Consider the following 27553-nt stretch of genomic DNA (forward strand, 5'->3'; position numbering starts at 1 on the left):
AGTCACAGCTCTGCTCCTCAGCCTCTCACCAACCCTGCCTTAGCTTCAACAGGGAAGGAAACTGAGCCACAAGCAGTGGATGTCACCACAGAGTTCGGGGATGCTCACCCTTGACACTGTGAGGATGTGTGCGTTTTCACTGACGCTCATGTTCTTGTTTAAACTGTCTTATAAGGGAAAGGACAGGAAGTGAGAAAAGTGTTTCAGCATGTGGAACACTCTGAGGAACTCTGCAAAACCTCATTTTCAATAGAATTAACTGGGAGTGTTTGCTTCAGAGATTGTCTGCCCCTACACTAGGTATTTTACCATGTGAGAGATGTGATCAATAATAGAGAATGCTGTCACTGTTTGTGACCCAGCAGGGCCTCCCTCCCCAGTGACTCTCTCACCCACGGCGAGCTGAGGTAGCGTGCATCCCAGACGCTCTGCGATCGGGGAAAGATCTTTCAGCTTGTTTTGCTGTTTTCTCCCTTCTTCACTCACAATTCTTTCCTTCAACCACTGGTAGCACTAGAGATAAGAAGAACATTTCAGTGTTAATGTCTGGTAAGGGTTTGATGCAAAGACTGTCAACTCTGTTAAATATAAGAGCCTTGTGGTGAATTCCGGAGTCTTCTTGGCCCTGACCTTTCTGTTTGATACAAACAAGGACGCCTATGTCTTCATGCAAAGAAATGTTCCCCGGGGTCTCGCACCTTATTTATTGATTCAAGACGGATTGATTTTGTCTAAAGCTCACCATTCAAATTCATCGACATGTACAAAAGTTGTTAAAATCCTGACATATAATCAATTATATCCCGTCTGGAAAAGATGGTTCTTATTGTGATAGCCATTAGAATGTAGGTGGGTAGTTGAGGGGGAAGGTATTTACATTTCACCAAGGTCTATTATGTTTCTTTTTTTGTGCAGAAAATTGGATGCCAAGCTTTCTGCCCAAAGGAAGTCATTATGTTACATTCTTGCTGTAGCTGTCTTTCTCCCTCTTGCCTTCAATTTACTCCTAGTCTCTCCTATATTCTTTTAATGCAGTTTTATTGTTAGCTTTCTCCACTCCTTTCTAGAAGCACATGTGAATAGTATAACTGATAGGTACCAGTACATTTTTAAAGTGGATAAAAACTTTCCCAAATGTGTATTACATTTTTGTATAATGTTTGAAACTTAAAAAGGCAAGGATGCTTATAAAGGTAAATGGGAAACTAATCTTTAAAACCTATAAGACAAGGCTGGCTCTGATGTAGCCCATAAAGTGTGCCTAATTTCCTAAATGTAAGGAAAGAAATCTTTTAGAACTTCTCAATGCCCTATTTTCCAGAAGGTTCTGCTCTTACTATGAAACAAGGAGCAACAGACTCTTATGTACAAAACTAGCACTGCACAGCAACACCCAAAGGAAAAGAATGTTTGTAAGAATGTTCGTCTGTTTTAGTGACAATAATAAGAACGGTCCCCTGTGTGGCAAAGTGGACTTCCTCCATTGTGTGTGTTGTGACATAGTTGCCACCACAGACCTTTTCCGTCTCAAAGGCAGCAGAAAGCTGGGCAGTCATCACCAAATCTCCACCCACGTGATTTCAGTAGGCTGCTGGCTTTCAAGTATCTTTTTCATCATTACAAGACAGTATTTCCAAAGAAAAAGGCAACCGCATTGTTTTGTTGTGATTTCTGGAATGATTTTGCAGATATGAAATGAGGAAAGAACAAGCACACCCAGTTTTGTTCTCTTCCAGATCTCAGAGGCTTATGGTCTGGCTCCTTACGTGAAGTTTACTTAGCAAAATGGCCAAGAGTTTTCCCAGTCTCAGCTCCAGAGACCTCAGCTTCTTCCAGGAGGAAGCACAGCCTGGGGGCATCTTCTGGAGTTGATGGCTGGTGCCAGCAGTGATGAGGTGGACAGTTAAGAGCAATCAACACTTCCCCAGCAGCATGCTGGGTACATCAGAAAGTCCCTGAACTTACTTTCTACTGTCCTCAAGGGGAAAAATATCACCCATCCTCATTTCAATCTCATAACATCTTTCAAGGGACCAGTATGTCTGTTATTCGAATGAAAAGAAAAAAAAAAAAGCTTGAAAACCAATAGCCAAAAGCCTCTTCAGTTATTGCTTTTTACTACTAGGACAGTTCCTCAGGTTTCAGTATATACCACACACATAAAGAATAACTGACTGATTTATCAATCTTATGAAATTCCAGTTTTTTAAATCTTATCAGCCACACATTTTTATTCTTAAGATTGAGTTACAAGTTGGATATGTGTGTTGAGTGTGTGTGCATGTGTGAATGTAATGTTTGCATTACATACACACTCCATAATGAGAGGAAGATTTCTTTTTTAAATTTAATTTCTTTTTTTTATTTTTGGCTGTGCTGGGTCTTCATTGCTGTGTGCAGGCTTCTCATTGTGGTGGCTTCTCTTATCATGGAGCACGGGCTCTAGAATGTGGGACTTTAGTAGCTGTGGCATGTGGACTCAGTAATTTCAGCTCCTGGGCTCTGGAGCACAGGTTCAGTAGTTACAGCCCATGGGCTTAGTTGCCATGTGGCATGTGTGATCTTCCTGGACCAGGGATCGAACCTGTGTCTCCTGCAATGGCGGGCAGATTCTTTACCACTGAGCCACCATGGAAGCTCTGAGAGGAAGATTTCTAAAAATAACAAATACCAAACATTCATTTATTGAGTACTTTTCTCTCTACCCTCAACATAAATCTTGCTCTAATCACTGGGAAACATAAGCAGGTTAGGGTTTTGTAAAAGTAGATGCTTAGTATTTACACTGCTTCCCTCATACCAAAGGAAACAAATGTGTTTTGGAAATAAATAGTTTTAACGGTTTTACAAATGGGAAAATGTTTGCACAGGGAGGAGATGACGCTTAACTAAAATTTCAATTACATATGGAAGTGAACCAGTGTTTTTGGTAAGAAGGTTGACCAGAGGTGTGGTTGTGTGCAATAAAAAACCCAGCTTGTGGACAGCAGGCAGTAGTCCATGAATCAAAAGATGATATTTCGTCTCCCACTCCTATTATATTGCTTAATCCTATTCGTCCAGTGATTTGATTACATGCTGATTGTTCTTTCTAAGTGGAAGGCAGGGATGGCTTCTTGTTCGTGTCAGCATCTCCAGTCTTGACACAGTGGTTGACACAGAGGAGGGGCTCAGCCAATATGGCGATGAGGAAAGGATCTGAGAAACCAGGATTCCACGGAGTAAAAATAGTTGTCTTCAATTTTTCAGATTGAATGCAGACACTTCCTCCTTAATGCAGTATGACTCGACTGGCAGCCCTATGTGTATCCACGGTGCTTGTGGATTCCACATAGTTTCATAATTCACCCCTTCTCATGTCTGTCTCCAACAAGTCCCTGAGTTACTCCTTAGGGTTGAGACTGTCTCATTCATCGGTCTCCTCAGCACAGGGCTCAGCACTGACTAGACACTCAGTAAATATTTGCCAAAGGAACAACTGAATGAGCTTTCTTCTCAATAGATTACTGAGCTATTACTTTTATACATAAGTCACAAAATTCTTTAAAATATCCTAAAGCCTGTTTCTTTGCCATCTTGTAATGCTGTGGCCATTGTCTCTGTGACTGACATTTTACAGGTAACCATAACAGGATGGGAACAGCCTGTGAGATATACCCCAAACACCCTGGTTGGCTGTCAGTTAATCCCAGCCTGGAACTTGGGCAGCAACTGTAAAGTCATGGACAGAATCAGTCACATTTCATTACTGGGCCTAATTTAGCATTCAAGATCATTGACTATTTCTAGGTAAACAATTGAAGTCCTTGGCTCAAAAGAGCAGCAAAGTCTTCATTATTGAGGTAAAAATGTCTAGGTAAAATGCTGGTGGCTAAAATTTTTCCTTCTGAAATTGCACCATAATGTGAAAATATCCTTAGTTTCTTAATGTGAACACCTGGAGTTCTTGGGCTGTCCCTCTCCCCATTCCTTTGCTCCACCTATGTTTGCATGTTCCTCTTTCCCGTTGACAAAAAGGTATATATTTTTCTGTTTTTTTTTTTCTATAATGTATTTTCCTAATAATAGGGAAGAACTGTCCATAAATTTATTGCACTTTTCATTTGTATTTAAACTTTTTATTTAAAAGCTGCTCACTTGGTCTCTGATAGTTCAGTTGGTAAAGAATTCGCCTGCAATGCAGGAGACCCTGGTTCCATTCCTGGGTTGGGAAGATCCACTGGAGATGGGATAGGCTACCCACTCCAGTATTCTTGGGCTTCCCTTGTGGCTCAGCTGGTAAAGAATCCGCCTGCAATGTGGAAGACCTGGGTTCGATCCCTGGGTTGGGAAGATCCCCTGGAGAAGGGAAAGGCTACCCACTCCAGTATTCTGGCCCGGAGAATCCCATATAGTCCATGGGGTTGCAAAGAGTTGGACACGACTGAGCAACTTTCCCTTCACTTCACTTCACTTCACCTGGTCTCTTGATCAGACATTGTTGATCCTTGGTTATGGCTCATTGTATTCATTCAAGAAACAATTGTTGAGTACCTATCATGTGCCAGGCTCTGTGGTGAGTTATGTGAGTAAGTTTCAGTTTCTATCCTAAAGGTATTCATGAATCATTGTCTGATAACTTGAGAAGTGTTTTGTAGTTGGGGTAACCCCTCAGTGATTTCCTCAGAAGCTATGTTCGTACTGCTTCTTTATGGGAAATATCCCACCATCAGTGCAAGCCATGAACTAGTCACAGCACCTTGTCCTTTGGGCCCCTGTCACTGGTCTACTAGGTTGCCATTTGACCCAAGCTTGGCCAGTCTTCTCTGCCCCGAAGCTGTTAAAGAAAATTCTCTTTTCTCTCAGGTTATATGCCTTTAAGGATGTAAGCCTGACAGTCGCTAGCTTTCTTGTTCCTGGGCTCATGAAGAAGACCCATTTGTAGTACCAGAAAATGACATGTGTGGAGAGAAACAGAGGAGATGGAGAATCCTGACAATGGGCAAATCTATGGATAGAGTCACCACTGAGGCCATCCCACTCCATCTTTCCCAGGGAGTGTCTGTCTATGTGTTCCCTTCTTTGACTAAATAAAGTTGAACTGCGTTTTGTTGCTTGCAGTCAGAGGATTCCAAGACTCTGTAAGAAGTATTTGTGGAATGTTAGAGGAAGGTACCAATAACTGAAGTTTTGCAAAGTAAGGACAGGCTTCAAAGAGTGAAGACAACCAAGCTTTGTCTTTAGAGATGGCTTTCCACGGCCAGATAAAAAGAAGGGCATTTCTGGGAGGCAAAAATAAGTATAGTGCATTTGGGTGAAAAAATGAACTAATATGATTTGGGGAGAGACAAGAATGGAAAAATGGGCTCAATTAAGACTCCAAGAGTATTTCCTTGAACACTTTTCTGTGGGTTTTTAGGTTTTGTCATGTATTCAATATTGGGAAGTCATTAAGGATTTAGGGCAGGGTTATGATATAGTCAGATTAACCTTTTAGAAAGATATTTGGTCACATAATTAATATGGATAGTAGATAATTGGTGGGTAGTTGAAAAAGAGGGGTGAATCAGAGAGTCTAGATGGGAGGTTATTATGGCAAACCAGGAAAGAAATGATGATGATCTAAACAAGGGTGGTGCAAGGGAAGGACCACTGAGGTCAGGATGTGGACTGGAGGAGTTGGTGTCCTGCTGGATAAGACTTAGGGAGGAGAGGCAGACTGAGATAATGCCTTGGCTTCAGACTGGGATGACCAAGGGACGGGTGGAGGCACTGTTCACTGAGGATTCTCGGCAGGTTTTGGGGAGTGTGGATAGCCATGTGGCAGTGTCTAACAGACACGAAGAAGTAGTGGTGTTTAGCTCAGCAGTGAAGTCAGTGCCGATGACACTGATTTAGAAGTCTTTGAACAGTGGTGGGCCACATGCAGCCTCCAAGAAAGCCACATGGGTAGTATTATTTCTAAAAGATAGGTATTTTTTTAATACTCAGTTTATTTATCCTAACAGTTCAATGTTTACAACCGAAATAAAATATTAGCATCTTTATTTTATTGGTGTAACTTAAAATAGCCAGTGTGAAATACCAACCATTCTATTTTGGGGGAAGGTGAAAGTTGCCATCTTATTTATCTATTTGCCTAGCTCTTTTTTTTTTTTAAGAGAATCATATTATATTTGTGAACTGCAAATAACAAAACAAAACAGAGGTCCAAGGGGGCTAAAGTCCCAGCTGTAATTTACACACAAAGTGTATGGTGAAAGCAGTTACAATATACAAAAATGTGACAGGTTATCCAGATGTTTTAAAAAAACAGAGCCTGTCATAAGAATGTCCAATCTTTTCCTGTAGGTTTCTGAGGAGACTGTTGCTGCTGCTGCTGCTGCTAAGTCACTTCAGTCGTGTCCAACTCTGTGCGACCCCATAGACGGCAGCCCACCAGGCTCTGCCGCCCCTGGGATTCTCCAGGCAAGAACACTGGAGTGGGTTGCCATTTCCTTCTCCAATGCATAAAAGTGAAACGTGAAAGTGAAGTCACTCAGTCATGTCCGACTATTAGTGACCCCATGGTCTGCAGCCTACCAGGCTCCTCCATCCATGGAATTTGCCAGGCAAGAGTACTGGAGTGGGGTGCAATTTCCAATTGCCCTCCTGCTGATAAGAAGCAGCTTGCCAACAACACCCATATATTTCTTACCAAGCGAGTCTACTTGGGATTACGGATAACCCGAGAGCTCCCTATTACATTCACTGGTCTGAAAATAACTCATAACCCAACTGTTCTTCCAAGTCCTTTACCAGTTTTTCAAGCTTTCTATCAAAGGAAAGTTGGAATGTATTGCTTCTTGTTGTCAACAGGCATTTCAAACAGAGGGTAATTAACCAAAATCAAGAGTTCTTTGGTCGAGTTAGTAACAGGCTTCTCCTTTGTTCTAAATCCCTTCATAATCCCTTTTTTTCCCCAATTTTTCCAGTATGGCCTGGATTTTACAAACCGCCTCTTTCCTGGCCTGCCCGGCGGAGTCCTGGCCCCAGTTTCAATTGAATCCAGTTCCAGAAGTTCCTTGATTAGCATTTCTTCCAGAAGCCAGTAGGCTTTGTCTGTCTTTTTTCCTATGAACTCTTCTACTTCTTGCTCAAGATACTGGACCTTCTCCAGCACATATGTGATTTTTTTAATGCTTGGGGGAGTCCCTTCATCTGAAGATAAACACTCTTCAGCAAGATGATTACCCTGGTCTTGAGTGCTGGGATGTTCGTGGGTGGCATTACCGTAGAGATGAGGCTCGGCAGTATACTGGACCTGGGAATCCAAAAGCGCCGAACTGTCATCGTTCACTGATGAGGACTCCTGTACTGATGGACACTGCAAGGAAAGTTGTGCTGGCTCATGCCTTGATCTGGTTGGCCGTAGGTGTAGGAGGAGTCCTTAGGCTGTGGGAGTGGCGGTGAAGGAGCTGGCTGAGGAGACCCCTGCTAGGCCACGATGAAGTGCTTTGTTCGTGTAGAGACTCCCCGGTGATCCTGTGGGCACAGCTGAAGGCCAGAGGTATTGGGTTCCCATTCCATAAGCCCCTGGAGGCGCCATGAGTCCTCCTGGGGTCGTATGGGTGGTCCTGGTTTTGGAACACTACAATTACCATCCCCATAAGGGTAATGGGGTACGTTCATTCCAGGGTTCTGTGGAGCAGGATATCCTGGAACCTGGCCCCCTAAGAGGGGGTGCTTCAGTCTGGCAGTCCTGCTGGGGTGCATCCAACGGGAGACTGGGGTTGGGCTGTTGCCAGCTGAACGGTAAGTGCTTGGAACCTCTGTGGAGTAATTGGTCTGAGCATACCCAGCTGTGAAATAGGCCCCAGGGTATGAGGCACTATTTGTCCCCGGGCCAGTGGGGTATGGTGGGCCATATCCCCCATTTGTATAAGAATTCACACTCTGGCTTTGCATTTCCCGTCTTACAGGCTGTGTACTTGGGTAAGGAGCCCGATGTCGGGCAGCAGAATTCCAATAGTTAGAACTGTAACTAGGATATGGTGGCTGCTCCCGGTGGCCTCCGCCAGCACAACCCGGCTCTGACCAGGCGCCTCCAGACTCGTAGTAACCATCGCCTCCTCCGCCTTCCCCCGCCAGGTGGTCTCCGCTGGGCCGCCCCCGCGCCCCCGCCTGGAAATGGGAGGCTGGGGAGGCTCGGGGCGCGGCGGGTGGATGGGCGGAGGCAGGGCCACCAGCACATCTCCACCCCCAGGCCCGTAGGAGCGGCCATAAGTCGGGCCGTCCTTGGGGCCGTAGCCTGAGCACCTCAAGGTCGACATGCTTCATTAAAAAAAAAAAAAAAAAAGTTTTTACTATTAGAATTCTCGCTCACTCTTAAGGTTGAGATACACACACACACACACACACACACACACACACACAACATTATTATTAGTGACATTAATTTTGCTTTAGTTACTCAAGTGGCTTTTCTAAGTGTACATATATTAGTCAAGAAAGCACTTAGGCTGATGAATTTAGAAGTGTGCTTTGTTTTACCTTCCTTTTACCTTCCTTTTACCTTTGGAGACTCTTTAATGCTTATTGGTAAGGATGCTTCAATAAATGCTAAAGAGTCAACAAGAAATATTTTTTGAGTTGGTTTTGGGCTTAGCTACCTTCAAATATTCTGCAACTCCCCCCTACCCCCCCTTTAGTTAGTGCATTTTAAGCAGGTTTTCAGCTATTTGTAAGCTTTTCTCAAACAGTGATGGAGATCAGTCAATCATATACTCCAAATACAGTGCTGCTACTTCTTCCTCATTTAAAAACATTAATTTGAAGGGAAACAAAAATGCTTTTAGGGAGAGGAACTGAGAGCCAGGAGACCTGGGTTCTACTGCTAACTTTATTATGAGTTTATGCCCTTGGATTGTTATCTAATATCTTTGTTCTCAGTTTCTGCATCTGGAAAAGGTTTACCCTCTTATAAGGACAGTCTGAGAACAAACACTCCATGTATATGGAAGCACTTTGAGTTTTTCAGAAAGTCTGAAAGAATGTAAGAAAACTTACATCCTTAGCTACAACTGACTAAAAGCCATCTGTATCCATTTATCTTTGTGAGGATAAAAGGAGGTAAAAAACAAACACTTATCCCAGTGCTTGGCAAGCAGTAGGTGCTCAGCTAAAATCACAATTTTCAATGCTTTTCTTGCCATCCTCCTTTTATCCCTTCTTTCCTAAAATGCTTTTAGTTTTTCCTTGCTAACTTACTCAAAACTTTTGATTTTTTCAGACAGAAGACCATATTTAATATTCTAGGATAATCAGTGTAATAATGCAAACTAGAAGCAGGACCATGTCACCATGTTTTAGGAAATATATATAATATCTTAGAGAACAAACACACTAATAGGTCACCTGTTAGAGCAGAAAGAAAAGTGATAGACCTAGAGCCTGGAGAAGGTCCTGACTGGGGAAGCGCACAGTGTTTCCAGCCACACTGATTAAAGGGTTGGTGGTTCAGGCTTAACTTGAGTTGTCCTTGTACTAACTTTGTGCTGATGGAAGCAAGAGGCTGTGTCAGACTTCTGCTTCCTTTTGGGGGCATTTGGCAAGTGTGAATTTTAAAAATGCCAATATTCTCTCTCCCTTGACATTACAGAGTAATTTGTGATTCTAATGTTATTACACATTCTCTCAAGTTTTTAAAAACAGACATGTTGTTATTAACAAGGAGAGATGTTTGGAGTACTCTCCAATAAATTAATCATCAAGATGTTCTGAATGAAGGTTACTTTTATGTCAGTGATCTTGAATATCTTTACTCTTCAGAGATGAATTTAAGCGGCAAAACTCAGCAGCCAGAATTGATTTATGCGAACGCCAGCCCTAAGCCTCAGTGATGGATGCTTGGCTCTGTATCTGCCCCAAACCTTCCCTCCTTTACCCCCACCTTCACATATTAAGAAGTGTCAACCAACCTCAAACCTACTCAAGTACAACCAATTTGCCCCATATGGATTAAACCTCTACGGCTTAAATTTTGTTAAGAAAAGTAAAATGAGATCCTCTTATATAGAAGATGGATTTTACATTTCTGTCGGTGTCAAAGGAGGAATGAAATGCCTTCTTTAATATAAGAATAAATAAGTGTAGGAAATTGAGTCCTACGAATCCAACCTGGTCACTGGGCATCTCTCCCGGTCCGCAGAGGAGGGGAGCTTTCTGCACTGATGCCTGACCAGAAGCAGGGACCCCCAGAGGGCTGGGGGACTGCCCGGGGATGCCTGCCAGGCTGAGGCCACACTCGGCCTGAGCCAGGAAGCCCCATGCTGCTGCTGCGCTCTTCTGTTCAGTTTCCTTTTCTCCCTCGTTCCCATGCCCAGACTCTTTCCTAGAGGTGGAGGAAAATACCTTCAGCGAAGCCCTAGAACTTTCAGGCACCCCGTTTCCATATTTTCCTGAGATGATGCCACAAGCCAGTGGAGACCATGTCATTGCTCCAACTCCTATAGAAGGAAAAAAAAACCTTAACAAGTTACTTCTGCAAACTGGGATCAAAAGTGAGTGAGTGGGTATTCAGAAAGGACCTGGTTAGTTATGGGGAAAAGCTGGCCAGATATATGAGTTAATATCAGCATAAATCATTCCATTAAAGTTTAGGCATTTACAGACTGTGTGCTTCATTTTTATTAACATAAGCCCATCAACTGTGCACTGTTGGTGATAGGGAGCAGGGCATATAATCAAGCCCGAAAATGTGGCTTATCCATAGTTTTCTGATGCCCCAAATTTACGTTTCTTTTTACACTCGGAGATAAGCACTTTTGCTTGCACAAAAATTCAGTGGTTCACTTGTTCACGCAGTGCCTCAGTAGTGCCTGGTCGAAGGAGGAGCACAGTGCCCGGTGCACGGAGAACACACAATGAACACACAGTGATAGCCATAACGACCACTGTTAGGTTGTCGAAATGTTCTTATCCTTTTCTCTTACCCAGCATTTTCCCTCTCACGTAAACCCCCATTTCTTATGAAAAAGTTATCTCTGGAACCTGTTTTGATAAATATGCCTGAAAATGTCGCTTAAGTTTTCTGATATCCGAAATTCTTGTGTACATGTTGTATATATATATTTCCCTCCCTTTGGCATCATGTGTACCTACACAAACTTGTGTCCCTGACTTGTCTGCCATTCTTCAATTCCCCTTCTGACTCAGTTCCAGGCAGAGTAGGAGATACAGATGTATAAATCCATAATTTGGGGGAAACCCACTCAGAGATGCATTCTTGGCTAGAGCAACTACCCTATGAAAAACAGGTTTATTCATTATTTCTTCCTTTCATTCTACATGCATTTTTTTTGAACACCTACTGAGAACAGCTTGTCTGCCAGCTCTGCTTGGCTTTCATGAATGATACTCCAGAGATTGCATACAGGTCCTTTTGATTTCTTCTAGTTTCTGGAATGCACAGTGCTGACAATCCCTACATTAATTAGGAACGTTTAGGAAAGCATTTCAGTCACACCTTTTTTTTTTTTTTTCTGGATCCCTGATCCTCTTATTAAAGATAATGAGTCAATTTGATTGTGAAGATTACCTATTTTATGGTAGAGCTCTGGTAGCTGAACCTCTACTTTCTCTCTCTGGAAAAGGTGGTATTCAGCTTGTTCACAGACTGGCGGAATCATGTTGAATTGTCTTGCTACAGAGTAGGCTTCCTAAAGTGAAATAAAATTGCAACTGAGTTTATTTCTGATGAAAAATAAGTCTGTGTGCACGAAAAAAATTCATTTCAGTGAAATGAATACAAACCAAGAAAATCTAGATTGTCAAATAATAAGCAAAGTTATGACCATCAATTTCACTAAGAAATACCAAATCAAGAAATTATTTTTGGGGAGGTTTTGGAATGAGTAAAGTCCAGGGAAAGTTAGTCAAAGTGTGAATTATGAACTATTACAAAGAAAACATAGTTTAACTATTTCTAGGTTCCTAATGAAATAAAACTTAACTAATATATAATATAAAAATGATCTATAATTAGCATGTTATGAATAGTACCATTATTTAATACATAACAAAAACCTGGAATATTGTGTCATATGTCTCATTAGCGGAGAAATGTACTCTCTTACTACCAAACTACACCAAAGAACATGCTAAAACATGATTCCTGTTAGAGACCTGCACTCTCCATGTTGTATTCTGAGCTGATAAGATCCATCCCCTGCCCCCATATCCATCTCTACAATGATGAAATTGATCATAGAATTCTAGTGCCATTGTGATTGTGAAGAAAGTTTGCAAAAGGTCTTACAACTTGTACATGATGTCTGACAAATAAAAATAGGTACTCAGTGGTCATTTAAAAATGGAAATGGAATTACCATGATCTCCATGGCACTCCAGCGAGAGGTTCCCCAGTACATGGCCATTCCTTGGTTTATCACATGTGTCATGGCGCGAACGATTTCTATGGAAAGCCAAAGAGATAGCATTACATATATTTTTCAAAGTTATATAGTCTTTTTTTTCTTTTCCTGCCCAAAGCTTAGATGTTTAATGCAGTTATTTGTTGGATTAGTATAATTACCTTGACACTGGTGATAACATAATAGTCTAACATAAAATATTCATGGTTTGGAGGTGGATGATACTTTTGGGTTAATGGACTTTCCATTTTCAGTTTGTAGCAACAATATGAAATGATATTAAAAAAAGAATGGCCACCTTAAGCTCTTCCTTTACTTTTATTGCTTCAGCATTCCTGGCTGGATAAAAGAACACATTATTCACCTCTTTCAGAACCTGGGTTCCTTGCTCAGTAAAGTGAGAAGTAAGAGAAAGCATTTGTTTTGACTTTGTAGAATGGAAGGTCATTGAGGATAGAAGTCCTGTCTTTGTATGTTGGATTTACAGAGCTAAGCCTCACGCAGGGTTGTTGGTTAATAGAGATGACTCAATAACAATGTGTTTAGCAGAAAGATAAACGTGTTAAAGGCTGAACAAACAGCTGAAGCCCCAGCGGCTCCCAGCCCACACTGGCACACCCTGTCCTTGACTACTTTGGACCAAACTTCATTCTAAGACACCCATGTCATGCATCTCACCTGGAGCTCCATGTGGCCCCACCCTGTTTGCTCATCAGCCTCTTTCAGCTAGACATCACATTTCCTAAACAGGAAAATGAATCTCTTCCCAGCGGGGTGGAGTTGAGCTAATCCTCTTGGAACGAGCCAACATTTTACAGAACCAGAGAGCATGGAGAGCCTCAAGTTCAATTGAGTGAAAGGTCACAGACTTGGTTGGGTTTCTTCTACAAACTAGGTCAGCCAAACACCCAGGAAGCCAGGTCATTTCACACTTTCAAAGGGTTGTAGGTCACGGGCCTTTCTTACCCTACTGATAATACCTGGTAGGTCACATGTTCTTCAGCAGAATCAAATTCTTGTCTCAAACTTTAATTGAGTAGATGTGTTATTTTATTTCTCACCAGCAAGCACTGTCTTAATTGATCAGGGACAGGATTTGGAATGAGACAGTGAGGGTTAGGGTCCTAGCTTCCTTGCTTGTTTGACTTACATAAAGCATTTTAAATTGCCCTTGGTCTTTGTTTGGAAGATGGGAATGCTTTTACTCACCAGAGTCTACCCAACAGAGGCAGAATTTGGCATGTAAAGAAAATATTTTTCCTCCTTGGAGAAAGACTACTAAATATCAGTGTATTACTCAACAACCAAATCTATGAAGATAGTTCTTCCTTTACAAAGCAAACGAGGCACAAAAAGTTACAAGAAACATTTTTCTTGTCTTTAAATAGAAATGAATACGTGTGCTAACATTTCTGGAAATTCAAAGCCATTCCTTAAATATCTGCCCCTAAGTATTCTCTCTTTGGAACTCTCTATCATTGTACTACTTCCCTTTCCTTTTACATCCTGTTTCATTCAGAGCTGAGATATTCATTCAACCAACAGGATTTATGAGGAGTCTGCTGTACTGGGTGCTGGAGATATTGTGGCGAGTCAGACATGTTGGTAAACACTGACAGGTTAACAGGGAATAAATGAACCCAAGACACTCCCCTGTCTCTAATCCATAATCAAATAAGATGAGCACAGCTATGGAGAACAGTGTGGAGATTCCTTAAAAAACTGGAAATAGAACTGCCTTATGACCCAGCAATCCCACTGCTGGGAATACACACCGAGGAAACCAGAACTGAAAAGAGACACATGTACCCTAACGTTCATTGCAGCACTGTTTATAATAGCCAGGACATGGAAGCAACCTAGATGTCCATCAGCAGATGAATGGATAAGAAAGCTGTGGTACATATACACAATGGAGTATTACTCAGCCATTAAAAAGAATACATTTGAATCAGTTCTAATGAGGTGGATGAAACTGGAGCCGATTACACAGAGTGAAGTAAGCCAGAAAGAAAAACACCAATACAGTATACTAACGCATATATATGGAATTTAGAAAGATGGTAACGATAACCCTGTATGTGAGACAGCAAAAGAGACACAGATATATAGAACAGTCTTTTGGAATCTGTGGGAGAGGGAGAGGGTGGGATGATTTGGGAGAATAGCATTGAAACGTATACTATCATGTAAGAAACGAATCGCCAGTCTAGGTTTGATGCAGGATACAGGATGCTTGGGGCTGGTGCACTGGGATGACCCAGAGGGAAGGTATGGGGAGGGAGGTGGGAGGGGGGTTCAGGATGGGGAACACATGTACACCCGTGGCGGATTCATGTTGATGTATGGCAAAACCAATACAATATTGTAAAGTAAAAAAAAAAAAAAAAGCACAGGACGTGGTCCAGTGGCTTGGCCATGTGGGAGTCACCGAGGTCTTGACAACAGCAGGTAGGGTGGAGTGGAGGTTGTGACGCTTCCCATTCCTTCATTCCCTTATTTCATGTAATGTACTAACAGCCTAATATTTGCCAGGAACTGGGTTCATCTGTGAGTAAGACAGATACAAAGCTCCTGGACTCAGGGAGTTCAGAGTTGAGTGGGGAAGATGGAGATGTAAACAAGTAGGTAACCACAAAATGTAATGTGTTATGAAGAAAGCAAATAGGGGGCTGAGATCAGGAATGAGGAGGAAGACATATATAGTTGGTCAAAGAAGAAGTAATGGTTAGGCATACAAAATAAAAAAGCACCAGTCAGGTGAAGAACAAGGGAAGAGCATTCTAGGCAGCATGTGTCAAGGTCCTGGGGCCAGACAGAGCTTGGTGAACCTCACAATCAGTAAGCCATGGTGGAGGAAGCTGAGTCAGGAAGGAAGGCAGGGCTACAAGATGAAGCTGGCAGAGGGCACACCGTGTCTGTTATTCAGGGCTGGATGGGAAGTCACTAATATTTCTAAGTAAGGGAATGATGATGCAGTATATATTTCAGAACACTATCTGACCATGTTGTGAGGCGAGGGCTGGAGGAAGCAGGAAGATCATTAGGAGGTTTACTGTAGCATTCCTGGAAGGAGATAAGAGGCTTGAAATCAGGAGGTGGTAGCAAAGACAGACATGAATGGATCAAAATCTGTTTTGTGGATAGAATCCCCAAGGACTGTATGTGGCAAGTGAGGAAAAGGAGGAATCAAGGAAGCTTGAGGGAGGAACAGGTTTGGCAGGAAGAGTCAGGGTCCTTCTTCAATTCAGTTCAGTTCAGTCGCTCAGCTGTGTCCGACTCTTTGCAACCCCATGAATCGCAGCACGCCAGGCCTCCCTGTCCATCACCAACTCCCTGAGTTCACTCAAACTCATGTCCATCGAGTCGGCGGTGCCATCCAGCCATCTAGGACATGCCAAAAATAGAGATGCCTGTGAGAGACAGAGGGGTGATGTCGAGTAGAGATAACTGGATAATGATATGTGAGCAACCTGGGCTGGAGGTGAGCTATTTGTTCATCAACAGTCTATTAATTGTGTTTAAATCCATGAGTGAATGAGACTATGTAAGGGAAGTCTGCCCAGAGAAAACAAAAGTTTCAAAGAGCCAAATCAGGAGTTGGGAAGGGTACACTGTGGGGTTTGGGGTCATTGGCAGCCAGAGGAGCAGGAAGGAAGCCAGAGGGGGAGCGTTTGGAATCAAGAATGGAGAGGGCTTGCGGGAGGACCTGTGCCCAAAGATTGGAACATGTGAGCATTTGAATCAGAAAGGCACAGAACGATGGAGGTCAATGAAGACCCTGAAAAGAGTGTTGTCAGTGTCCTTGGTGCATTTGGACCAAGGCCAGGCTGGAGCTGACTGAAGAATGGGCATGAGGAAGGGAAGGTATTAGAGACAACCTGGGTGGACTCAAGTTAGGAAATGAATGGAGCAGAGAAAGAGGGTAGCAGCTGAAGTGGGTATTTAGGATAAAGGAGATTTTTATTTTAAAACTGAAAGATGCAAGAGAAAGCCTATATGCCACTGAGAGTAATCTAGATAGAGGATTTACCTGAGGATGTGGGCTAGGAGACTGGGGAGAATGGAGAGGGAGAGACTGGACAGAGTGAGATGGAGGACAAAACCCCTGGAGTGGGAAGGACGCTTCAAGCAAGATGGTGCGACCCTGGGAGGTTTGGAGAAGTCATCAGAGCAAGACAGGGGAGACCGTGTTTGATGAATGGTGGTGCTGGTGGTAAAGAACCTGCCTGTCGATGCAGGAAATGTAAGGGACATGGGTTTGATCTCTGGATCAGGAAGAGCCTCTGAAGGCGGGCATGGCAACCCACTCCAGTATTCTTGCCTGGAGAATCTCATGGACAGAGGAGCCATAGGGTTGCAAAGAGCTGGACACGACTGAACAACTAAGCACAGCACAGCATAGCACACAATAAACTCTCAATCAAGTGAAAACGAGGTACGAAGTGAGGAAAAAGCGAGAAGGAACAGTTCTGAGTGTGGAAGAGCCTATGCAAGATGCCCCCATGCCCCAGGCACTTTAGCTGAGGGCGATTTCTTTGCTCCGCGATAAGGCTGGCTGCTGATTCTGCAGGGAAGGGCTGGTGGAATGCAGAGAGGACTCTGGGAGGAGGAGGAGGCTGCTGCACAGAATGCAGGGAGGAATGCAGAGAATGGAGAGCCAGCAGATGGAGATCCATGTGGCCACAAAGTAAAATTTAGTTTAATGCATATTAAATTTGTTCATTTTTTTTTTAAGTCAGAGAAAAATCCCCCAAGTTATTTAGCTCTCTAACAGGAAGTCACTGTAGTTCTCTAGCAGGAAGTCACTGTACTGATAGCTGAGGTGGGTTTTAACACGATTCTACTAAAGGACACTAGAGGGCAGCATTGTTAAGAAAAAAAATCAAAGGGTGTCTAAAAGCTTTTACTTGACTACCACGGAAAAGCATTTTTAAAGCATCCCAGTCGGAGCATCAGTTCTGAGTGGGGAAAATGACGTTAGGGAGTTCCTCTAGTGCATTGCTTCCATCCGCCTCTGGGAAAGGACATGCAGACAAACAAACTGATTCAGTTTGGCAGTTCGGGACTGAATGTGGCTCCCGCTGCCCAGACTCCCCGCTTTTCCAGGAAGCTTCAGCACGAGTGGCTCTCAACTCTGACTGCACACGAAAGGACCTGGGGAGCTTGGAAAACGACACTATCCGGGCTCCACAGAAGGTCTATTATATCAGAATCTTTGGGGGTGAAGCCAGGCATCAAGATTTTAAAAACTCATCCCAGATGATTGCATGTGCAGCCCGGGTTTAGAGTCGCTGTGCTTGTCTGCTAGTCCTAAAGTGTGGCCCCGGGACCCCTAGCAGCAGCCCCTGGGAACCTGTCAGAAATGCAGGTCCTAGGGCCTCACCCCAGATGCTGTGCTGTGCTGTGTGCTTAGTCGCTCAGTCGAGTCCGACTCCTTGCAACCCCGTGGTCTGTAGCCCGCCAGGCTCCTCTGTCCATGGGATTCTCCAGGCAAGAGTACTGGAGTGGGTTACCTTGCCCTCCTCCAGGAGATCTTCCCAACTCGGGGATTGAACCCAGGTCTCCCGCATTGCGGGCAGATTTTTTACAGTCTGAGCCACCAGGGAGGCACCCCAGGTGCACTGAATTTCAAATTTGGGGCTTGGGTGGGGCCCAGCAGTCTGTGTTTAAAGCCACTCACAGACAATTCTAGTGCAAACTAAAGGTTAAGAAATGCCAACCCATTACAAGTATTCTTGCCTGGAAAATCCCATGGACAGAGGAGCCTGGTGGGCTAGAGTCCTCAGGGTTGCAAAGAATCGGACACAACTGAAGCGACTTGGCACACACACAAAGGTTAAGAATTACTGATTTATACCATCCCCACCATCCTCACAGGTGACATGCATGCATGTACATAACCTTGTATACATTGTAGTATGAATTAGAATCAAATCTGAATAATTTGAAGAAAACAGAGAAATCCAGGTCCTAGCCTACTTCTCTGAGCCCGGGCCTTTGTATTATTTTCATTAGCTCTCAAATCTCAGTGTTTGAGAAACACTTCTAAACTATGGGAAAACTTGGTTAAATGTTTCCCGTGCACTGCTTTCTATGCTGCTGCTGCTAAGTCGCTTCAGTCGTGTCCGACTCTGTGCGACCCCAGAGACAGCAGCCCACCAGGCTCCCCCGTCCCTGGGATTCTCCAGGCAAGAACACTGGAGTGAGTTGCCATTTCCTTCTCCAATGCAAGAAAGTGAAAAGTGAAAGTTAAGTCGCTCAGTCGTGTCTGACTCTTAGCGACCCCATAGACTGCAGACTACCAGGCTCCTCCGTCCATGGGATTCTCCAGGCAAGAGTACTGCAGTGGGGTGCCATTGCCTTCTCCAGCTTTCCATGCTGAAACCATCATTACTATTTAGCCCACAGTTCACAGACAGCTCTCTGTCTCTTATTTCCTGGATCCTTGGCACAGAACTGACTATGAAAGCTACAGGTCGAGTTTGTTTCCCTGAATATCCCATTCTCCATCTGTGAAGTGAGGATGTATTGATCCTGTGGAATTCCTTCAAAGCTTGACATGAGATAATGTATGTAGACCAACTGGTGACTCTAAAAGAATAACACAAACTGAGTAACAAGTAAGCAGGATGTGGGCCTGGTTGTTTCTTCTCAAATAAGCTCAGATTTTAACATTTTATATATTTTTTTAAGTTGTTATTCTTCATTCAGTAACAGGTCATCTCTGTTTAAAAATAGGTATTTTATGTGAAAGGGCTAAGTGAAACTACTTATTTTGAGTGAAAGAAACTTGCTGATAAATATGTTTACTTTTTAAATTGGCCCCCATGCCTGAGTAACTAAAACATGCAGAAAATATTTGTTCATGTTAAACCTTTTTCACGTGAAATTTTTCCTAGAACTTTGAAAGTTGTATGTAAGTTGGTATACTGCATAAACAACAAACCATAGGGACTAAAGATACAAATAGGCACAAATTAGTTTTTTGATCAAATAAAATATACTAAATCTGGCCATACAGACACATAATGATAAAAACAATAGAAACCTTAGAGATAATTCAGGGCAGCTTCTTACTCGATGAGGAAACAGGCTAGGAGTTCATTGTTTTAAGGCATAATTGAAAGCGCAGATGTTACTAACAATTATAAATATTTCAGTTATGCTTACAAAATGCTGAGAGTAAATACACAAAATAAAAATTGTAACATATATGTAATTTTATTATTTCCGAGTTGCCTGTAAATGTGTTATCATACTTTCATGATTTAAAAAATAGAAAAGAAAAGAAAGAAGAGTCCCTAATAAGCAAAGCGCCACTTTAAAATACTAACATGCCATAGGTTAATTCACACATATTAGGTTTAACCAAACACAATTTCCATTTTTAGAGGCCAAAAATGGTTGCTCTCTTTCAAGGGGAGTGGACTGCAGTGGAGGCTGGGGCACTGGTAGAATGTAGGGACTCGGTTTCATCAGAGGAGAAAAAACAGTTTTTACCCCAGACCAGCTGTTTGTTTGTTGTTTATCAAACTTCAGCTGTTTATTTACTTATTCAACTTCAAAAGCTTGTGGTGGTGGTTTATACTCATGCTCTGTGACTTAGAGGTTTCCTCCTGGATCTCTGTCAATCATTTACCATCTTGGCTCAGCTGAGCATCAGCAGATAGAGGACCATCTTTTATCACTGGAATGGAAACCTGGATCCATAAGTGGAGTGATGCCATGTTTAGCCTTAAAGGTTTGCCTGCTGTCTGAGGACAGGCCTGGCTCCATCTGCCTTCCAGAGCACACAGGAGACTCTGGGTTCTGGGTTTTGTTTCATCACTGTCATGAAGTTGGACATGTTCTCCAACCTTGCTGAATCTCAGTTTCTTCAACACAAATGACCAGGCTGATATTAACTGAGCATATAATAACTTATATTAACTTATATCCTTATAATAACTGTTTAGGTGGGTAATATTTTCATCTTTATTTTATTGATGACAAATCTGAGACTCAGAAAGATAATTGCTTGGGCAGGATCTCAGTAGGTAGTATGTAAGGCCACTTTTAGCTTTAAAGTTCTGTGATTAGTTATCCTGCAAGGCTTGTGCATAGTACATTGTGGGAGAAGGTAGGCTGGGGACAAAAAAATAACAGGGCATTCACTTAATTGACTGCCTTGTATGTTTGTGAATGTGTGATGCCTTGTGTGCGGGTCTGTTCATCCCTTTGCATTTAATACATTGATGACTATAATTTATGATGTGTATGAATGACTTGACTATATAGAGCTTCTCCATCTTTGGCTGCAAAGAAGATAATCAATCTGATTTTGGTATTGCCCATCTGGTGATGTTCATGTGTATAGTCTTCTCTTGTTTTATTGGAAGAGGGTGTTTGCTATGACCAGTGTGTTCTCTTGGCAAAACTCTGTTAGCCTTTTCCCTGCTTCATTTTGTTCACCAAGGCCAAATTTGCCTGTTACTTCAGGTATCTCTTGACTTACTACTTTTGCATTCAGTCCCCTATAATGAAAAGGGCATCTTTTTTAGGTGTTAGTTCTAGAAGGTCTTGTATCAGCTTCTTCAGCATTACTGGTTGGGGCATAGAGTCGAATTATGGTGATATTGAACGGTTTGCCTTAAAAACGAACAGAGATCTATACAGTCAGCAAAAACAAGACAGGGAGCTGACTGTGTCTCAGATCATGAACTGCTTACTGCCAAATTCAGACTTAAACTGAAGAAAGTAGGGAAAACCACTAGACCATTCAGGTATGACCTAAATCAAATCCCTTACGATTACATAGTGGAAATGACAAAAGATTCAAGGGATTAGATCTGATAGACAGAGTGCCTGAAGAACTATGGATGGAAGTTTGTGACATTTTACAGGAGGCAGTGATCAAGATCATCCCCAAGAAAAAGAATTGCAAAAAGGCAAAATGATTGTCTGAGGAGGGCTTACAAATGGCTGAGAAAAGAAGAAAAGCAAAGGCAAATGAGCAAAGGAAAGATATACCCATTTGAATCAAGGAAAGATAAGAAAGACTTCCTCAGCAATCAATGCAAAGAAATAGAGGAAAACAATAGAATAGGAAAGACTAGAGATCTCTTCCGGAAAATTAGAGATACCAAGGGATGTTTTATGCAAAAACGGGCACAATAAAGGGCAGAAATGGTATGGACCTAACAGAAGCAGAAGATGTTAAGAAGAGGTGGCAAGAATACATAGCAGAACTATACAAAAAGGATCTTCATGACCCAGATAATCATGATGGTGTGATCACTCACCTACAGCCAGACATCCTGGAGTGCAAAATCAAGTGGGCCTTAGGAAACATCATTATGAACAAAACTAGTGGAGGTGATGGAATTCCAGTTGAGCTATTTCAAATCCTGAAAGATGATGCTGTGAAAGTGCTACACTCAATAAGCCAGCAAATCTGGAAAACTCAGCAGTGGCCACAGGACTGGAAAAGGTCAGTTTTCATTCCAATCCCAAAGAAGGGCAATGCCAAAGAATGTTCAAACTATTGCACAACTGCACTCATCTCACACATTTGCAAAGTAATGCTCAAAATTCTCCAAGCCAGGCTTCAACAGTACATGAACCGTTATCTTCCAGATGTTCAAGCTGGATTTAGAAAAGGCAGAGGAACCAGAGATCAAATTGTCAACATCCGCAGGATGTTAGAAAAAGCAAGAGAATTTCAGAAAAACATTTACTTCTGCTTTATTGGCTACGCAAAAGCTTTTGACTGTGTAGATCACAACAAACTGTGGAAAATTCTTCAAGAGATGGGAATACCAGACCACCTGACCTGCTTCTTGACAAATCTGTATGCATGTCCAGTATGGAACAACAGACTAGTTCCAAATAGGAAAAGGTGCACATCAAGGCTGTATACTGTTACCCTGCTTATTTAACTTATATGCAGAGCACATCATGAGAAATACTGTGCTGGGTGAACACAGCTGGAATCAAGATTTCCAGGAGAAATATCAATAACCTCAGATATGCAGATGACACCAACATTATGGCCGAAAGCGAAGAACTAAAGAGCCCCTTGATGAAAGTGAAAGAAGAGAGTGAAAAAGTTGGCTTAAAGCTCAACATTCAGAAAACGAAGATCATGGCATCTGATCCCATCACTTCATGGAAAATAGATGGGAAAATGGTGGAAACAGTGGCAGACTTTATTTTTGAAATCACTGCAAAATCACTGCAGGTGGTGACTGCAGCCATGAAATTAAAAGACGCTTGCTCCTTGGAAGAATGCTGCTGCTGCTGCTGCTGCTGCTAAGTTGCTTCAGTCGTGTCCGACTCTTGCGACCCCATAGACGGCAGCCCACCAGGCTCCCCTGTCCCTGGGATTCTCTAGGCAAGAACACTGGAGTGGGTTTCCATTTCCTTCTCCAATGCATGAAAGTGAAAAATCAAAGTCGCTCAGCTGTGTCTGACTCTTCTCGACCCCATGGACTTCAGCCCACCAGGCTCCTCCGTCCATGGGATTTTCCAGGCAAGAGTACTAGAGTGGGGTGCCATTGCCTTCTCTGCCTTGGAAGAATACTTATGACCAAACTAGACAGAATATTAAAAAGCAGAGACATTACTTTGCCAACAAAAATATGTCTAGTCAAGGCTATGGTTTTTCCAGTAGTCATGTATGGGTGTGAGAGTTGGACTGTAAAGAAAGCTAAGTGCCAAAGAATTGATGCTTTTGAACTGTGGTGTTGGAGAAGACTCTTGAGAGTCCCTTGGACTGCAAGGAGATCAAACCAGTCAATCCTAAAGGAAATCAATCCTGAATATTCATTGGAAGGACTGATGTTGAAGCTGAAACTCCAATACTTTGGCCACCTGATGCGAAGAACTGATTCCTTGGAAAAGACCCTGATGCTGGGAAAGACTGAAGGCGGGAGGAGAAGGGGATGACAGAGGATGAGATGGTTGGATGGGATCACTGACTCGATGAAGGTGAGTTTGGGCAAGCTTTGGGAGATGGTGATGGACAGGGAAGCCTGGCATGCTGCAGTCCATGGGGTTGCAAAGTGTCGGACATGATTGAACAACTGAACTGAACTGAAGTATCCCTAAGTTCCGAAGTGAGGTACTAGGTCACCTGTGTAGGACTAGTTAAAAAAAGGTGTGGCCATCCTTAGGCCATTCTCTACCTTAAAAGAATCAGTGAGTGGAGGTGGGGGTTGAGAGACACTTTATTTGGACTTATTTGAGTTCTGTGGCATTTTCCGACCTTCCTCTGTGATGCCACTCTCCCTCGTCCATCTTTTGCCTTGTCTCAAACTGAATAAGCTCCAAAACAGAAAAATCCCATTTGCAGAACTTGCAAATAAAGACAGCTTCCTGCTGTAAGGACTGAATGCTGTGATTTTGTCCCCAACAGGCAGTCCTGGAGATTCTGCTCATTCCTTGTTCAGCTCCCCGATACAGAGGAGGAGACTGCCTGATGCTGAGTACTTCTAATATTACTTCTTCCTGCATCAGACACGTGCTCTTTAATCCTGGCAAAAAAGCGAACGTTCATTTTATATTTAGATAAGGATGGCCAAGTGACTTGCTTAAGGCAATGACTGTAGTTTTCTTATCTTTCAATACTTCTCTATCCTCATTATTTCTCTGTAATCCTCTTATCACTATGTTCAGTCTTTCCAGCTTCTCACCTGGAATCACTCCTGCCTGCTGACATGCCAAGAAATAATGGAGAATATGGATCATAAAATTGCACCTCCTCCTTCAACATAATTTAGCATGGTGCCTACTATTTCCTATTAAAACTGGGTGTTTTCAAACTTTTGGAATCCTTCTGTTTGGGTAATAACTAACCGGTGGTCATTAAAGAGGTGACTTCTGTCCTGATGAAAGGGAGGCAGCATTCACAAGGAGTAGAGAGGACAGTACTTTCTTGCACAGATCAAATTCTAGAGGATTTGTGAACAGTGGAATGCATTCTAATTCATTTAAAAACATTTGAGAACTTCCCTGGTGATACAGTGGGTAAGAATCTGCCTCTCAATGCAGGGGACATGGGTTCAATCCCTGGTCCAGGAAGATTCCAAAGGCCTCAGAGCAATTAAGACTGCACCACAACTACTGAGCCTGTGTGCCCTAGAGCCTGAACTCTGCAACAAGAGAAGCGACCGCAAGAGAAGCCTGCATTCCACGCCGAAGAGTAGCCCCCACTCGCCGCGATTAGAGAAAGCCCACAAGAGCACGCAAGACTCAGTGCAGCCAAAAATTAAATAAATAAATAAAACTATTTTAAAAATGAAAACATTTGAAAGGAGAACAATTAAACTCATTGCCTTAAATTTTGTCTAGAGTGAGGCAACAAATAAACAGATTTAAAGAAACAAAAAAATCTAAGTGAACTGAAACTTTGGGGTTTAATTTATTTCCAAGATGCCTGACTTGTATCTTCATCTGTAAGGCTAAAAGTTATATGGCATTAGTGGATTATTTCCTGAGATTTCTTTTGACAATGTTACTAGTCAATCTTTAAAAAAGCATGTTCAATAGTTTGAATATGTATATTCTCCTCATGTGGAGATCTCTCTGATAAATTTAAAAAATTAAAATTTGGGAAAAGATCTCTTTTCTTCTAAAACATTAAAAGTTTTGCTCTTGTTAATTAAGCCCCACAAATTTTATCATAGAATTCAGCTGTCTTGGTCCATTTGGGCTGCTATAACATATGTGTTTGTTATGTTCAGCTGTTTAGCTGTGTTTGACTCTTTGCAACCCCATGGACTATAGCCACCAGGCCCCTCTGTCCATGGAATTTTCCAGGCAAGAGTACTGGAGGAGGTTGCCATTTCCTATTCCAGGGAATCTTCCTCACCCAGGGATCTAGCCTGAGTCTCTTATGTCTCCCACCATGATAGGTAGATTGTTTACCACTGAGCCACCTGGGAACCCCTATAACAAATATACTATACATACATACATACATACATATATATATATATATATATATACACACACACACACACACACATATATATACACACACACATATGACAAAATATCACAGATGGCTTAAACAGCAAACATTCATTTCTCACAGTCTGGAGCATGGGAAGTCTAAGGTCAAGGCACTGGCAGATTTATTATCTGGCAAGAGTTGTCTTCCTGGTTCATAGACAGCCACCTTCTCACTGTATTGTCACATGGTGGAAGGGGTAAGGCAGCTCTCTGTGGTCTCTTTTATAAGGGCACTAATCACTTTCATGTGGGCTGCACCCTCTTGGGCTAATCACTTACTAAGGCCCTCTTAGTAGCATCACTTTGGGGGTTAGGTTTCAACATATGGATTATGCAGGGACACAAACACTCTTGCTACAGCAACAGCCTAGGAAATCCTCAAAGCAAAGGTTATCAGCTGCTTATCTCTTCCACAGATGACATTCCCATGAACACCTGATTCTGAATAACCAGATTTTTTTTTCTAGTGAATGTACCAGGATGAATGGTCTACAAAATGTATGCAGAAATAAATAAAGAACTTAACCTGCCATGTACATTTATTTGATAGAACCAATTTATTCTAATTTTAGAGTAACTAAGTAAAACAGTCCTTATATACTCCCATGGATGGAGGAGCCTGGTAGGCTATAGTCCATGGGGTCGATAAGAGTCGGACACGACTGAGTGACTTCACTTTCACTTTTCACTTTCATGCATTGGAGAAGGAAATGGCAACCCACTCCAGTGTTCTTGCCTGGAGAATCCCAGGGATGGCAGAGCCCAATGGGCTGCCGTCTGTGGGGTCGCATAGAGTTGGACACGACTCAAGCAACTTAGCAGCAGCAGCAGGTAAAACAGTCCTTATATACTGGGAACAATTATGGTAGAAAATTCTGATATATGACTATAACATGTATCAGCAGAAATAGAAAGACATGATAGAAATTATACTTTCAATCAGCTATAATGCATAAAAGATCTGAAAATTTGAGAATTATTTGCTTTTTACTTTGTGATCCTCTTGAGTTGTGGGTTGTAGTTCTTCTCACTGAGAAATGAGGATGTTTCAAACTTCCTTGTTTGAAACAATTAGGTTTCAGGGCTTTTTTTTTTTTTTTAATGGAAGAAGTTATTGAAAACTCAATAGAAAGTTCTTAAATTGTAAAAGAAATTTATTGGCTCTTGTCACTGGAAATACAGAGGTCAAACAAACTTCAGAATTGGTAGTTACAACAACCAAGTTGTTGAGAATCAACTTTTCTAACTCTCTGCTATCCCTGGGTTGGTTTCCCTCATGACCTTAGGGTGGCTCTTGGTGGTATTTACAGCGTTGTGGTTTTTTTTATCCATACTCAGCAGGGCCCTTTTGCCTCAGTATTCCAACATTCCTGAGATTCATTCTAATTAGGTTGCTTCAATCACACGAGCCAGTGACTCTAGTCAGGCTGATTGTGTTAACACAATCCAGAGCTCACCTCAGAACTGAGGTCCAGCCAAAAGAAAGGAAGCAGGCTTCCTCTGGGTCAGCTGGCAGCCTGGGAAGGGTCATCGCCCACCTGAAAATGTGGATACCTGAGGAATGATGTCTACTGGGCAGACATTCAACTATTTTCACTATGCTCAGAAAGGGTCTTGCTGGGCACACCACCAAGAAAGCGCCCAGGGAGAGTGCAAATCTACTGAATGCCTACTATGTGCTGGGCACTTTACGAACATTATTGCATTTGAATTTTACTATAGCCCTGTGAGGTGGTGTCATTGCACTTCCATTTTACATTTGAAGCAACTGAAGCTCAAAGAGAGATGAAAAAGTTGATGAAGCCAGATTTGTACATTTCCTCTAAAACTTGCCCCATGCTCAAACAAAATGAAGCAGAATATGTTTTCCCCTTCCTTTTCATCTATATTTGTATATTTTAAAACATGTGTTACAGTTCAAGGAGCTTTTGTTCTTTACTATGTATTTATTTTGACCACACCACATGGCATGTGTGATCTTAGTTCCCAGACCAGGAATTGAACCTGTGCCCCCAGCACTGGAAGCAGAGTCTTAACCACTAGACCACATGGGAAGTCCTCTATATTTGTATGTTTTATTCCCACCCTTTTGATTATGCTATTTGAAGCATGTATAGGCTTAAAGTATCTCTGTCAACTGAGGAAAAAGCCTTTAGGCATATCAA

At 42.4% G+C, this 27553-nt stretch overlaps 1 protein-coding gene and 1 pseudogene across 2 annotated transcripts in view; both read right to left on the bottom strand.

The window, feature by feature from the left end:
* KCNAB1 (potassium voltage-gated channel subfamily A regulatory beta subunit 1) overlaps nt 1-27553 on the bottom strand; it is a 451035-nt gene that overhangs the window by 11651 nt on the left and 411831 nt on the right. For both annotated transcript variants that reach the window (XM_004003226.6, XM_004003225.6), the window contains exons 9-12: nt 12348-12433; nt 11558-11678; nt 10372-10466; nt 393-513 (exon numbers count right to left, since the gene is read on the bottom strand). In XM_004003226.6, coding sequence (XP_004003275.1) covers nt 393-513; nt 10372-10466; nt 11558-11678; nt 12348-12433 — 423 coding nt within the window. The remainder of the gene's footprint in view (nt 1-392; nt 514-10371; nt 10467-11557; nt 11679-12347; nt 12434-27553) is intronic.
* On the bottom strand, nt 5161-8356 carry LOC105605210 (BAG family molecular chaperone regulator 4-like; annotated as a pseudogene).

The sequence above is a fragment of the Ovis aries genome, chromosome 1 (assembly GCF_016772045.2).
Source record: "Ovis aries strain OAR_USU_Benz2616 breed Rambouillet chromosome 1, ARS-UI_Ramb_v3.0, whole genome shotgun sequence".
Lineage (NCBI taxonomy): Eukaryota > Metazoa > Chordata > Mammalia > Artiodactyla > Bovidae > Ovis > Ovis aries.